Below are 14,555 nucleotides of genomic sequence, written 5' to 3'. Positions count from 1 at the left end.
GGGGCTCCACACTGGGTTTGGAGTCTGCTTAAAAAGAAAGGAACTCGGGGATCCCTGGGTGGCTCAGTGGTTTGGCGCCTGCCTTTGGCCCAGGGCGTGATCCTTGAGTCCCGGGATCGAGTCCCAGGTCGGGCTTCCGGCATGGAGCCTGCTTCTCTCTCTGCTTGTGTCTCTCCCTCTCTCTCTGTCTCTCATGAATAAATAAATAGATAAATCTTAAAAAACAATAACAACAAAAAAAAAACCATTAGGTGGCTGGGTGGCTCAGTCAGTTGGTTTCAGCCTTCGGCTCAGGTCAGGATCCCAAGATCCTGGGCTCCGAGTTGAGCTCCCTGCTCTTTGGGGAGCCTGCCTCTCCCTCTCTCTCTGCTTGCCGCTCTGCCTACTTGTGCAGCTGTCAGACAAAAAAACAAAACAGAACAAAAAAACATAAACCCAGTTGTAGTGGAAAGGGGCTTATAATGAAGAACAAGACACCTGTTTCACCTTTATGGCTCTCAAGTGATTTCTGGAACTGAGGACATGAGACCAAATATCATAACAAAAGATGCTTTCATTACTCTTTTTGCTGAGGAAATGCCAAGCATTTTTATGAGCTGAGCCAGGAACTATGGATGAAGACCATATATATGAGAAGAAAAACCTCTGGTCATCTGAATGACCAAATCATAATTATCCCAAATAATAAATCATAATATCCCAAGCCCTTAATATACGAGTCATAGTTATTTTATTTATTTTATTTTATTTATTTTATTTTATTATTTTATTTTTAGTCATAGTTATTTTAAATGTCCTGTCTGTAATCCCCAAATCTGTGTCATACCTGAGTTTGGTTCTGATTCTTGCTCTTCTGTTCTGTTTGGTTTTTTTTCCCCTTGCCTCTTAGAATGGCTTGTAGTGTGTGATTTATTGGGTAAAGGGACTGGTATTTATAAACAGAACTTTAATATGAGGTTTGATGTTAGTCTGGCTAGGGGTTGGATTGGTTTAATGTTTCCTGTAGATTTAGGTGCTAGTGGCTCTAAGTTTTTTTTTTTTAAGATTTTATTTATTTATTCATGAGAGACCCAGAGAGAGAGGCAGAGACACAGGCAGAGGGAGAAGCAGGCTCCATGCAGGGAGCCCGACGTGGGACTCGATCCCAGGACCCCAGGATCACGACCTGAGCCAAAGGGAGATCCTCAACCGCTGAGCCACCCAGGTGTCCCCAGTTTTTTTCTAAGTTCTTATAGTGTCCTTGTTTTCCTCTGTTGTCTTTGTGTCCCAGATTTTTTTTTTTTTTTTTTTTTAGATTTTATTTATTCATGAAAGACACTCAGAGAGGCAGAGGGAAAAGCAGACTCCCTGCGAGGAGCCGGATGCAGGAGTTGATTCTAGGACCCTGGGATCACGCCCTAAGTGGAAGGCAGATGCTCAATGGATCAGCCACCCAGGTGCCCCCCAGAACTTCCTTTTAAAGAGTCTGTGCCCGGAAGCTCTTGCAGCTGTAAGCTGCTATCGTCCTGGCGGAGCCCTGGTGACTTGGTGGCACGGGCTTTAGGGAAGAAGTGTTTTCTAATTTTATGATGAAATCTCAGTATTTAAGTGGGTGTGTATCCCTAGGCTGTGACCTTTCCAGAAGTCTCAGCTTTGTCCCCTCTTCCTTTGGTGAGGCAGAAAAGCTAGCGGGAACTGCGGTTGGGTAATATCTTACCATCCACCAACCCTGCGTGAGAAAAGACATCAGGCCAGAAAAGTGGTTGTTTTCCTGTTGAGATTTGTTCCGTTGTAAGGGTGGGGTGGGGAGTGCCTGACCTCCAGGCCCTTTACAGGTGGAAACTGAAAGTGAAGTTGCTTTTCCTTTGGTTTGTCCTTAAAAGAGATGCCCTCAAGGTATAAGGGCTGAGCTTGACTAAAAGAGGCAGGTGGCCATCTGTTTGGCCTTTTGGGCCAGAATGTGCAGGGAGGCAGACCCTCCAGGAAGGAAGGCCAATGGCATGCCCTGCTCCTGGCTCCTGCAGACCCTGGGGGACCCCACTTCTTTCGCCTCCTGTCTCAGCCTGGCCTTATCACATTTTGTTCAGCCTGAGCTCTCCCTGCCCCCCTACCCCCGGCCCAGCCCCCCAGGGATCTTTCTGTAAGGCAGACCTGACCATGCAGCTCCCCACTCAGAAAAGCTCTGCACCCATGGAATAATGTGCATGTTGCTCAGTGTGGCCTTCACAGATCCTCATGGCTGAGCTTTGCCTTCCTTCTGCTGCCCACCTCCTGCCTATACTGCATTAGGGTACCAAGGACACCCTGAACAGCTTCCAGGTCCCTCAACATCACACGCTGTCTCTGGGGTCTCTGCCTTGCACCTGCTGATCCCTCTGGAACCCTTCCTGTCATCATGACTGCAATGTGACTCCACCAGCAAGACCCTGGCTCCTTGGGAGGCCTTCTGCAAGCCTCTGGCCCACTCCTCAGGCACAGTGCTGTGCTGTGAATCCCACTGATGCCCCAAGGGGCCCCTCCAGGCTGAATCCCTACCTTACTCCAGGCAGAGGAGGCATGGGGGGGGGGGGGGCGCACAGACACTTCCTATCTCCCCCAGGCTCTGCTTTGTCCCAGAAGTGGGAAGGGCACCAGATTGCATTGGCTAACGCTCCCATTGGCTCCCTCCGGCTGGGGAGGGAAGGTCTGCAGGGGAAGGAACATTTGTGTATTGACACCTGCTGTACAGACCACAGGGATGAAGGAATTTGGCTCTGAAGCTAAAGTCTTGGGGTCCAGATCCCAAGCTCCCCCATGTATTCTGCTCTCTGAACTTGGCAAGCCACTCACCTCTGTTTCACCAGCCTCGTGTATTGGACAGGTTCATGCATGGGGCCTAGATGAGGGAGAGAGAGGCCTCCTGAATGCAATGCATGTACATGGTAAAAGCTCAACAAGTGCTAGGTTTTATTAGAGCCACCATGCTGGCCACACGCCATGCCACCTGCTGTTGTCCACTTCGTCCTCTGTCCTGGATCCATTTCCTACCCTGGGTGGCAAGACAAGGGTGTCAGTTCCCTTCCGCGGAGCAGGCCGCCGAGGTGCTGTGGGAGTAGCAGGGCTGTCTGCTTCCTCCCCTGGCCAGCCACCGCTCAGACCTCTCCTCCTCTCCTGGAGTGGCTGAGGGAGGCCCCCGGCTGGCAGGGAGGCTGCACATTTAGGCTGTGTCAGGCCTGGCCTGCGGTGTCCACAGGCTTCTTGAAGGAGGTGGTGGCAGTGGCCATGGTGGGGTAGGGGGCCACGTGGTTGGAGCTGTGCCCCAGCTCCATTCTACTCCCTCCATGCAGGTGGCAAGGAGGGAGCTCCCCATTCTTTAGGGTGTGGCTACATACTAAGGGAGTACAGAGCTGGGGGGCTTTGATGGCACACTCATTCTCACCAACTCCAAAGAGGCTGGCGTTCTGCCTCCAGGTTACAGAAGTCCTAAGATGATGCAGCCAGGGTTGTCCAGAAACTGGCACACAGGGAGTGCTTCATTCCCCTCTCCTAGGTCTCAAGTTGAGAAAGTCCCTCCCACCACTCTTGCACTATAATCACAGCATGTTTGCCCCTCATTTTACAGAGTAAAGCTGAATTACTGCAAGAGGTCAGTTTAGGATAACAAGGATCCTGTTATACATCTGAAGAGATACATTGCACTCTTTCACACTGTGCTCGGTGGTACAGTGCACAACCCACACAACTGCACACAGCAGCCCAAATCATCCTCAGAAGAGGTCGTCTTTTTGGAGCACAGCTGTTGAATCCAGTCTCCTGAACGGAGATGTCCATCCTGTCTTCTAGCATTTCAGGTGTTCTGTTTATTGTTACACAAACCAATCTTAACTGGTTCCAAGACTTCTCTGACTTCTGGCCCAAACCTTTGGCAGTCAGATGCCTTGAAGGAGTGATCGACCTTGCAGATCACCTCACCTCCCACTCTCATTGGCCCCAGCCTTCCTTCCAGGTTATTCCTCCAAGGTCACTCCCCAATTCCATGGTCTCCCCTGGCTCCCCTCCTTCATCTCTCCTGGACATTGTGTGATCAGTGGTAATCTGTTCTAATGCTGTGGCAACACTCCAGGATTCTCCTGCTTCTCATCTTCTGCCCGCCCCAGAAATGTGGTCCTCCCACCCTCAAGCTATGGCCAGTTCCTTGCTGGCAAATTCTGCACCTACCCTGAGTCCAGTCCATGGCTCTATTTCTGTCCATCCCAGTGTAGCAGGATGCAGTCCCCCCCCGCCCCGCCCAGAGCTGGAGACCATCAGAGTGTGGGGGATCAGACCACCCAGACCCTGCCCTCTGGCTTCTTTCTCACCAGAGCTGCTCCTGGCCTTGGTGTCCCCAGGCCTGCCCCAACCCCCCGCCAGCTTATCACTAAGAGAGGTGCCATTTTGCCCCCTCCCCTTCCGCTCAGTCACTCAGTCACAGGTGACAAACTGGTGGTCCACAGCACATTTTGTTTGGCCTGCCATACTTTCCCAAGGTTTCGATTATGTGCTATCATATAGAAATTAACCCATTTCTGGGACGCCTGGGTGGCTCAACAGTTGAGCCTCTGCCTTGGGCTCAGGGCGTGATCCCAGGGTCCTGGGATGGAGTCCCACATCAGGCTCCCCATGGGGAGCCTGCTTCTCCCTCTGCCTGTGCCTCTCTCTGTGTCTCTAATAAATAAAGTCTTTAAAAAAATAGAAATTAACTGATTTCACGTAAGAACCCAGAATCCTAGTTTCTTTTGAAAAAAAAAAAAAAAAAATCAAGATCCAGCAACACTAGGCCCCCATCCCTGCACGGTGACACCCAGTGACAGCGGGTCTTGGCAGTTCCCTTTTGGTAGAACTCGCACATGGGTGTCTGCAGTTTTAACCTTCTGGATGGTCTTGGCCATGCGCGGCGGCAGCAGCGGAGGTGGCGTGGCTGCTGCCGACGTGGTCCTGGGAAAGGAACGGAAAGCTGTCAAGTCTGAACACGCAAAGGAGGGTACAGCAGGGCAGCAGGAAGGGGCGGGCGCTCCAGCCTCTCCCCAACACTGTTTATTGCTAGCAACTCATCTGGGTGCCCATGCGTGTCCTGTCCTGGCTCAGGCCTGCCTCAGGACGTTGGGGGCGCTGGGCTGCTGCAAACCTTGGTTGTCCTCCTGGTGTGGGAACCTGGGTCTGCTGTCCTGAGCCTGAGGAGCAGTGTGGCCTTGGGGCACAGGCTTCCTTCCTGTCACGCTGGCTCAGCCAAAGGTGCACCAGGGGGTGGCAGCCTTGTCACAGTCCAACAGGATGTTAAGAACGGTGCAGGGGGCCCCGGCCACTGACAGGGCTGTGCGGGAATCCACGTGGTACTTCACTGTGCTCAGGCCTCCCTCCCGGTCTACCTTGAATTGCTCCTGGGAAGGAAAGGGGGAGATGGCGCGGCTCAGAGCTTTGTGGCTGCCCTCTGGCCCCAACTGTACCCCCAAGTAAGCAGGAGAGAAGGACCAGTCTGGCTTCTAAAAGGGAGGCCCTGTGCAGGATGGTGGTTCCTGTGTCACAGGTCACCCACAGGGGGGTCCTGCCCCTGCCTGCCTGGACCCCAAAGTGTCTGCTGACCCATGGTGCCCAGAAGCATGTGGAAGCCACCAGAGCGGGGCACAGTGTCCTGGCAGAATGCTCAGGGCCTGACCTGGGCCAAGCGGGGTAGCCCAGGGCCAGCTGGGCCTGAGGACAGTGTGGTGAGAGGCTTGGCTCTGCTGCTTCCCCACATAACACGGATCTGTCCCCAGGCAGGGGACCAGTCAGCACCTGTTTTTGAGCTGCGATGCGTTTCTGGTCCCTCTTCCGCCAGGCGGGGTCATGCAGGTGGCGAAATGTCTTGTACCCGGTTGTGATTCCCGAAGGGCGGAAAAGCTAAGAAGGCCAAAGGAAGTTGGGTCAGGCTGCCCTCCTGGAGCCCTGGCCCTCACCACTAGTCTTCTGGGGTCCCCGCTGGCCCCAGCACCAGGCTGCAGGCAGGGAGCAACCTCCAAGCCCAGGGAACTGCATCGGAGGGCAGAGAAGGGAACCTCAGGGCAGCCCCAAACGCTGAGGAGGTGGGGGGCCCTGCAGAGGGCATTACCTGCAGCCCGGCCCCTTTGATGCGCCGGTAGAACTCATCATCTTCACGGCCCCAGCCCCAGAAGCGGTTGGACATCCCGTTGCACTGACACAGAGACAGGGAACATCACTTGCCCCATCCTTGCTGGGGCGCTCTCCGGTATCCTAGCACTTGGGAGTGGGCCAAAGCCCCCTGCTCGTCCTCTGCTGGAGGCCCTCATGGGCACCCGGGTGCCTTCGGTGCCTGCCGCTGTGGCACTGCGGAATGACCACCACAGCCCAGTCCCTCTGCCTGTTCTGATGGGGTCCTGAACTTGGGTGAGATTGCTGGTTTCTCAAAATGTCTGACTGGTGGGAGGACACCTCTTGGGGGAGATGGTGACGGGGCAGAAGCGGCACCTCCTGCATGGCCTCTGCCTGCCTCATACCCCCATTTCTCCCCAGGGAGGCTCTGCCTTGATGTCCTTCCATGGGGAGAGGGATGCTGGGGCTCTGTGGCAGACACCTCTGTTTGCCACTAGATTTGGGGCTTTGTTTACATAAAGCTGGCTTCAGCCACAGCCTGGAGAGAGGGATAGGAGGCAGGGGTCTAAGTCACTTGATCACCTTGGATGTCTGGAAGTAAACACCCTCTGGAGAAAGCCAGATGGCAGTTGAAATGGCATCCCGGGGACACTGTCTGAGAGGCTGGGCCAGCCACACCTGAAGCCAGCCCCTGCCCCTGCCCAGACTGGTCCACTTTGAGAGCCTACGAATCCCAAGTCTTATGAAGCCAGCTTGTACAGAATCCTCCCTGACGGACTCACTTGGCCCTGCTCCTGGGCTCCTGTGATGGGCCTGGGCAGGACTCCTCCATCTGCTGGGTCCCAAGACTGCTGTGGCTCCTGCCAATGCCCCTGCCCCCCGAGCCGCGCGGGGCCTCACCAGCTGGTAGTGCTGCTTAGAAAGCAGCAGGATCCCGCCCACGTAGGTCTTGTAGTGGTAGAGTGGGTGCAGCTCCGGGGAAGCCACATGGAAGGGCCCGGCCTCAGGGAAGCCATAGTCCAGCTCCTCGTTGAGGGGGAGCAGGTCCACGTCGTGCATGGCGATGTAGTCCGTGCTGTTGCTGCTCTCCAGGAAGCCCACATTGATGAGGGCCGCCCGGTTGAACCTGCACAGGGAGGCCAGGGCTGAGCTGGGGCCAGGGGCAGTGAGCTCATTCTCCCCACACTGAGTGAGAGTCTGCCCTCTGTGGTACTCAGCCCCTGGCACCTGTCGGGCCCCCCTGCCTGATGCTGACTCCCCTGTGGGGCTGCCCTCCACTTGTCTCACAAATGTCTACTGAGCACCTGCTATGTGCCAGAAACCGTCTGGGTCACTGGAGTCACGGCACTGACAAATCAGAGCCCTGTCCTCCAGGAGCTGACATTCTAACGAGAGGAGACACAGATCAGTAAATATGTACCCAGCCAGGCCATTCCTCCATGGAGAAAAGAAGAGTAGGGCGAGGAGGGGAGAGCATGCTGGGGTTGGGGTGGGGCGGGGGGGTGGTCAGCGAGGGCCTGGGGAATGGGGTAGCATGAGAAGGCCTGAGGGAACGAGCCAGAAGGGCATAAGTAGAATGGAGCTCTGAGCAGAGGTAAGAGCAGCCACCAAGGTCCGAGGCAGGAACAGATGCCACGATGGTCAAAGCAGAGGGACCCAGGAGGGCTTAAGGGATGCAGTCGGCAGGGCTGCAACCCAGATTAAGATGCAGGAGCCAGGGATCCCTGGGTGGCGCAGTGGTTTGGCGCCTGCCTTTGGCTCAGGGCGCGATCCTGGAGACCCGGGATCGAATCCCACATCGGGCTCCCGGTGCATGGAGCCTGCTTCTCCCTCTGCCTATGTCTCTGCCTCTCTCTCTCTCTCTTTGACTATCATAAATAATAAATAAAAATTAAAAAAAAAAAGATGCAGGAGCCACTGCAGGCCTTCAAGCAGAGGCAGGACACGCTGTGACCTTGGGTATCACAGGATTGCTGTAGCTGGGGTGTTGAGGTGGGAGAGTCAGGGGTGGAAGTGGGGAGTCGGGCTGGGAGGCTACCACACTAATATAGTCAGGAGATACTGGTAATTTAGCTCAGGGAGGTGGTGAGAAGTGGGCAGATTCTAGATGTATTCTGAGAGATGGGATGCGATGTGTGAGGGAAGAGAGGAGCGGCCATCTCCTGAAACGGGGAAGGGGGTGGGTAGGAAATCAGAAATAGTTTTGATCACATGAAGCTTGGGATGCCCAAGACTCCCAGATGGAGGTTGACACAGGTGGTTGGTTGCACGTGTGGGTCTGGAGGTCAGGAGAGAGGTCTGGGCTGGGAACACAGACTCAGGGGTCAGCAGGGTATGGATGGGGTCTAATGCCAGGAGATGGGATGACATCCAGGGAGTGACTGGAGCCAGAGAAGAGGATGCCCAAGCACTGAGCCCCAAGAACACCAGGGCCGAGACGTCAGGGACGTGAGGCAGAACCAGCAAAGGGCGTGGTGGAGGGCAGTGAGGAAGGACAAGCAGACTGCTGTCTCAGAAGCCAACCAGAGGTGTTTTAAGAAGGAAGAAGTTGGGATCCCTGGGTGGCGCAGCGGTTTGGCGCCTGCCTTTGGCCCAGGGCGCGATCCTGGAGACCCAAGATCGAATCCCACGTCAGGCTCCCGGTGCATGGAGCCTGCTTCTCCCTCTGCCTGTGTCTCTGCCTCTCTCTCTCTCTGTGTGACTATCATAATTAAATAAAAAAAAAAAAAAAAAAAAAAAAGAAAGAAGGAAGAAGTAACCCAGTTGGCAAATGCAAATGCTGAGGGGGTGGGGTGAGGCAGGGAGATGGGGGGGCGGTGGATGGGATGAAGGCTGAGAACAGGGTTTGGGTTAATGCAGTGGGCTCACTGATGATGTGAGCCTTTTTAGTGTCACGATGGGGGTAAAAGTCTGGGTGGAACAGGTTCCGGAGAGACCAAGAGGGGGGAGTTCTGCTATAAAGGGGAGCATAGAAAAGCAAGTGATGGGAGGTCATGGGGTCTTTTCTCTTTTTTTCTTTGGAAGGGAGCTATTTCAGTGCGGTTTTGCTGATGCGAATGCTCCAGGAGAGAAGAAAAATGGATTATGCGGGAGATAAAGGAGCTGGGGCTGGGGAGCCACAGTGAGAAGGGGGTCCAGGGCCCGAGCGGAAGAGCTGGCCCTGCAGGCGCTGGGACAGGGCATCCCCAGCATGGCGGGAGCCTCGTCCGCCTGCAAGGAGGCTGGTGGGCACTTGGGCATGCTCTCTTCCAAGCTGGTTGTTTTCTCAAACAGGAAGCAGTCACCAGCTGAGGCTGAGGAACAGGCGATGCAGAGAAAGGGTGCAAAGCTGCCTCACAGAGGGACAGGCAGCAGGCCAGGGGAACGCAAGGCTTCCAGGCAGGCCTGCGGGGCTTCCCGGGCCAGGGCTCATGGCTAGGGGGACGAGTGAGCAAAGTCTCCAACTACATCCAGCCACCCAGGTGCAGGTGTGGAGCTGTGCCGGGGACTGATGCTAATGGTGGACCACGGAATCCAAGCTGCGGGAGGAGGAAGTGAGGACCAGGAGGGTGGGCCATGAAAACTGGGAGAACTGTGGCCTGAAGGGTTGGGGGTGAACCTGTCTCCCAGCGGAGCAAGGTGGAGGAAAAGGAGGTGGAGGTGGGGTGGGAGACATGTGGACTGGCTGGTGGGAGGGAGCAGTGCGGGAAAGGGCGTGGATCTCAGGGTAACACCAGACTGTGAACTACTTCCAGGCGGTGCTCTTGACCCTCCCTCTCCCTGGCCCTGCAGCCAATCTACTAGAAAGCTCTGTGTGCGCTCTCTCCCCATTACGTCTCTCCACCCTCCACCCGTGGGGCCCCAGAGCCAAGACACCAGCACCTCCCCCACCCAGCGGGTCTCCCCACCCCTTCTGTCTGGGTAAAAGGGATTCCTTTTTCAAAACGGCTATCAGATCAGGATCCTCCTTAGCTCTAAACCCTGCTGTCAAATTAAGGTCACACCGGCGAGAAGGGTTTACGGCTCCCCCCTCCTGCCACTGCCCAGGGATGGGGAGGGAAGCCCTTTGGGAGGCCAGAGGCCCACTGGGCACTGCCCCCCGTGGGAAGGGAGGAATCGGCGGGGAGAGGCCCTACCGGAAGTGGTCCACCTGGTTGAGCACATAGATGTGGTGCGGGATCTTCTTCCTGCTCAGGAAGCGGTGCAGGTGTGGCACGAAGACCAGGAGCTCCTCAAAGCGCTCGCGGAAGGGCACCAGCACCGCCAGGCGGTGGGGGCTCCAGGACGCGTCTTCGTCCCAGCGCTCGGGCAGCGGCTCCGGGGGGCAGGCCCGGGGTGGGCCCGGGGTCTCCTGCCCTTGTCCCCTGGCTACCCGGGTCACGTCCCCGGAGCAGCTGAGCTGCAGCCAGAGCAGGGAGAGGAAGCCCAGTGAGAGACAGGCCACGAAGAGGTGGAAGACGGAGCATTTCCGGGGGAGGCCGCCGGGGACCAGCCTGGACCTGGGACAAGAGCCGGGACAGGGTCAGAAGGGCGGTGGAGCCGGGGCCCACTGACAGGCCCTCCTCCGGCCTCCCCAGGAGTGGAGCACACAGGACGGGTCTGCCCCAAGCGCCTGCGAGTTAGTGCAGAAGCCGCTCCAGTGATTTTGGTCATGCTGCTACCTACCACGCATCAGAGTCCTGCTCCCTGCTCCCCGCCTAGCCTGCTTCACCCCACTCCCAGGAAGCCCTCCCACCCCAAGGAGGAGCTGCCCTAGTTCCTTCACACCCCCTTACTTTCTGTTTGTGGATGCAGGGCAGATGGAGAGCTGCTGGAGGACAGGGATGAGACTCATCCTTGGCACCTGCCCGTTCCCAGGACAATGGCTGAAGGTCCAGAACCAGAGCCCATGGCAGGAGCAGGAGCCTCCTCCCCCCTGCAGATCCCACCCACTGCCTTCCAACCTCCTTCCCCTGTCAGTTGACCCCCAGCTGAAACCTTGGCTTCAGCCTGCTGCTCATGCCAGAAAGGTCCCCACAGCGGGGCCCCGTGCTGACATCAGTCCCAGGGAAAAGACCTAAGTTGACTCTGGGAAGATTGAATCTGCCCTCTAAAACCCGCAAGGTCCATACTGACAGTGGCAGTTCACTGAATGGGTCTCAAAAAGCTTTGGTCCAAGGTGCAGCCCATGTGACAAGTGATGAGAGCTGGGAGAGGGAAAGAAGGATGAGGGCCGGGTATGGAGCCCAGGCCAGGTGTAGCTCGGACACACGGAGTGCTGGGAGAGGCTGCCCTCCGGGTCAGGAGGTGGGATTCACCTGATTGCTTTGCAGAGGAGCATGAAGGAGCCGAACAATCTCAGGAAAAGAAAGAGTTCTCTACCTACACTCCCTGAAATAACCTGCAGAACGCTTGGCTTTCTAGCCTCCAGTGAGGTATAGCAGGTGGTATTGACTCGTCCCCCACCTGCTCCCTACCACTCAGACGGCGTGTACGGGGTAACTCAGGGCTTCCGCCACTCACCATTTTCCCTCCTGTGCCAGTGCTCACTCGGCCTGCCACTTCTGCCTGCAGTGCTCTTCCTCAGCTCATCTTCCTGGAAGCCCCCCTCTCATCTCTCAGGGTGAAACTCCTATGTATGGCCAGCTCGGTCCCTCCGCCTCAACTCCAATGCCAGCACCAGCACTGCCCACCCCTCTGCGTGCACACAAATGGATACACGTGCCCCCTCCGTGGCATCTGGTTCCTTTCCTCTTTGAAACACTTAGAGTTCTGTAGTCACTTGTGTCCCTGCTCATCTTCTCCATGAGTAGTCGGTTCCTGCCTGTGGCCCCAGTTTAGACAGCAGAGGGCTTGCTAAGTGAGTTACAGGAAGGTTCAAGCAGTCAGGGGCATGCTTTGAGTCACACACCACAGCCACACCAACTCCTGACTTCCTCTAGAGCATAACTGCCAACCTGGAAGCCAGCAACCCGGAAGGAAGCCAGGTCCCCCACACAGCAGAGAGGTGGCCAGGTAAGGCACCCTGACAAGGCTTCTGACTTACCCCCCATTGTCCCGTGGTGGGGGTTTCCGCTGGGGAGGAGGGGAGCCCAATCCTGCCAGTGGCCTGGGAAGGCTGGAACCTCTACAGATTCTCTCTCGCCCTCGGGCCTCTTTCTGGGGGTGGGATGGAGACCCGGGATATGGACATGAGGAAACATCCCACCTTCAGGAAAAGAAGCAGTGACCGTTATCCAGGGGTGTGGCACGGACTGGGCATTCTGTGCAGTTTCACGTGCTGTTCCTTCAGTCCAGCTTCTCTTTCAGGATCAGGTTCTCATGGGCAATCTTGTCCTGGGCTCTAAGGGCCCAAATGGCTGAGCAACTAAATTTGGAGCCAAATCTCAAGTCCTCAGGATAGCGGACACTGAAAACACTCCTGGTGCCACCTGGTGGCAGACTCCAGACCTGCAGTCCCAGGTGCTCCCAGGCCAGGGCACCCTGCTATGATGGGTAGACCAGATGCGGTTTTGTCTTCATCAACCTGTGCCTGAGGCTAGAAAAGGCAGATTCCAATCCAGGCAGGCTGGCCCCAGAGCCAGCACTCTTAAATGCCACACTAGCCCGTATCTGTTGCATGGACTTTTGTAGCCCTGTGTCCAAAGCAGGAATCGACATGGGTAACTTTTTGGGGGAACACATGTACATTCCAAAGGTTTATAGGAAGGGATCAGAGAATGGAAGTTCTCCTCCATCACCTTCCTTTTCCTCCCTTACACAAATCTTAGTGGTACAAGTTTGAATATCAGCCGCTCTGGTCACAGCACCTCCCAACTGCAAAGGGAACTAGAAGACACCTCCTTCTGTGCCAGGCAGTGTCACGAGTCTTACATTCGTGGTCTCTTTTACTCCTTACCCAGCCCTGCAGCGTACATATTATGATCCCTGTTTCAGAGGTGGAAAAGCTGAGGTCAGAAAGATTAAGTGATCTGTTTCTGGTCACATGGCTCATAAAGAGGATTCCCGCCCAGGGCTGACTCCACGGTCCAGGCTTTCCTTCTATTAGATTCCTGTCTTCCTCCTTCCACACTGTCGGAAAAATCCCTAAAAACCAAAGAGTGGTGCCCACTATATTCCAGAATCTTTGGCACCTGGTAAACCCAAATGTCATTCGCTGGATGGGTGGAGACCCACTCTCCGTGTTTGGGGTGAGAAGACTGGGGGGGCGGGGGCACATCTGAAGAATGAGTGTGGCTGTCCTCCCAAATCTAGGGGGCAAAGAGCTCCCCTGCCCCCCCCCCCCATTCTGCTTTGGTGGAAAACATCATCGGCTAAGGTCTGGACCAAGCGCACACCCAACACCTGGAGCGGGACCCGCTCAGTCCAGCCGCCCCGGAAATGAACCAGCACACGCGGGCCGAGCGCCTAGTACGCGCGGGCAGGGGCCTGCCTGCCAGGCTCGGCGCTCGCAGTTCCGTCGGGGAAGAGGCTGGCAGGCCGCCGGGGCTGGGGAGGCGTGAGACCGGCAGGGTCCCGGGCTGCGGAGACCAGGGCAAGGGGCAAGGGGCAGCGGCAGACAGAACGACAGACCCAGTGGCGAGGCCACCGCAGTCGGAGACCCGCGCGGAGACACGCCGGTGCGGAAACGGCGCAGAGACCTCTACCGGGGGACAGGGACTCGCAAGGGGAGGTCATCGCAGAGACACGGCGCCCCGCAGGCACAGACACACAGGGACCCCCAAAGAGAACCACAGACCCTCAGGAAGCCCCGCAGGCGGGGACGCGACGGCCTCGGGCTCCGGATCCCGCGGGGCGGCCCGGAAAGGATCGGCACCCGGGAGGACGGGGCCCGCGCCGGCCGCCGCCGCTCACCTGCCGTCCTCCCAGGGCAAAGGCGCCGCTTTCCTCCGGGAGGGGAACATCGTAGGGGGAGGTGGCGGCGCATGGGATTCGAGCTCCCAGCCGGGCCGGCCGGGCCTCCCGGGCCTACGCGGCGCCTCCGCCTCCCGCCCCGCCCCGGCCGGTCCGCCCCGCCCCTCGGTCCGCCGGGTCCGCCGGGTCCGCCGCTGCAGCCGCGCCGGCCGCTCCCCGGAGCCGTCTCCGGAAAGGTTCCGCGTGCGAGGACGGCCCAGGCGCCCCAGCGCCGCCCGCCAGCTGCCGCCCGCCCGGGGGCCCGCGGGTTCTCCCGACAGCCCGAGAGCCCGGAGCGAGCGCAAGGCACCGGGCCGGCGTGGGACCGGTGAGAGACTCCAGACTGCCACACCGGCGCTCCGGGAGGGTGCGCATCCTCCTCCGGCTCCTCCCGGCCCCGCGGGGAGGCGCCTGCTTCCTCCGCTGCACGCGGGGCTGGGGGCGAGGCCGGGCTCGGGGCTCAGGCTCGGCCCGGGCAGTACCCCAAGGACTCGGAGGAGCCAGGCCCCGGAGACACCCTCGCCGCGTGGGAAACCTCCCTCTGCCTGTGGGGCCAAGGCACCATCTCCTTGCATCTGAGCGTATAAATAGTTTATCTGCTTGGTTGCTGCGGTGGGAAA

The 14,555-nt window shown here is 57.4% G+C and overlaps 1 protein-coding gene across 2 annotated transcripts; it reads right to left on the bottom strand.

The window, feature by feature from the left end:
• Positions 1-2,901: 2,901 nt before the first annotated feature.
• B4GALT7 (beta-1,4-galactosyltransferase 7) lies at positions 2,902-14,052 on the bottom strand. Of its 2 annotated transcripts, XM_072728792.1 has the most exons (7): positions 13,897-14,027; positions 12,089-12,250; positions 10,200-10,562; positions 6,985-7,210; positions 6,083-6,166; positions 5,770-5,874; positions 2,902-5,375 (listed from the first exon to the last, which is right to left on the bottom strand). In XM_072728792.1, exons 1-7 carry the CDS (start codon positions 13,944-13,946, stop codon positions 5,220-5,222), a joined length of 1,146 nt encoding a protein of 381 aa, XP_072584893.1. In that variant the 5' UTR covers positions 13,947-14,027; the 3' UTR covers positions 2,902-5,219. The 2 variants fall into 2 exon arrangements, with proteins under 2 accessions (XP_072584893.1, XP_025871185.2); XM_026015400.2 differs by lacking the exon at positions 12,089-12,250 and having other exon boundaries at positions 13,897-14,052.
• Positions 14,053-14,555: the final 503 nt, after the last annotated feature.

Source organism: Vulpes vulpes, chromosome 12, assembly GCF_048418805.1.
Source record: "Vulpes vulpes isolate BD-2025 chromosome 12, VulVul3, whole genome shotgun sequence".
NCBI lineage: Eukaryota > Metazoa > Chordata > Mammalia > Carnivora > Canidae > Vulpes > Vulpes vulpes.
Note: the sequence above shows the minus strand (reverse complement) of the source record. Positions and strands in the feature narration are given on the sequence as shown.

Excerpts from the sequence above, each read along its gene's own strand:
- B4GALT7 (XM_072728792.1), bottom strand. The coding sequence starts at position 13,946 with ATGTTCCCCTCCCGGAGGAAAGCGGCGCCTTTGCCCTGGGAGGACGGC. Across the intron at positions 7,211-10,199 it reads AACCAGGTGGACCACTTCCG|GTTCAACCGGGCGGCCCTCA; the intron begins GTAGGGCCTCTC and ends CTCCCTGTGCAG. Across the intron at positions 5,376-5,769 it reads GCATCGCAGCTCAAAAACAG|GAGCAATTCAAGGTAGACCG; the intron begins GTGCTGACTGGT and ends TTTCCTTCCCAG.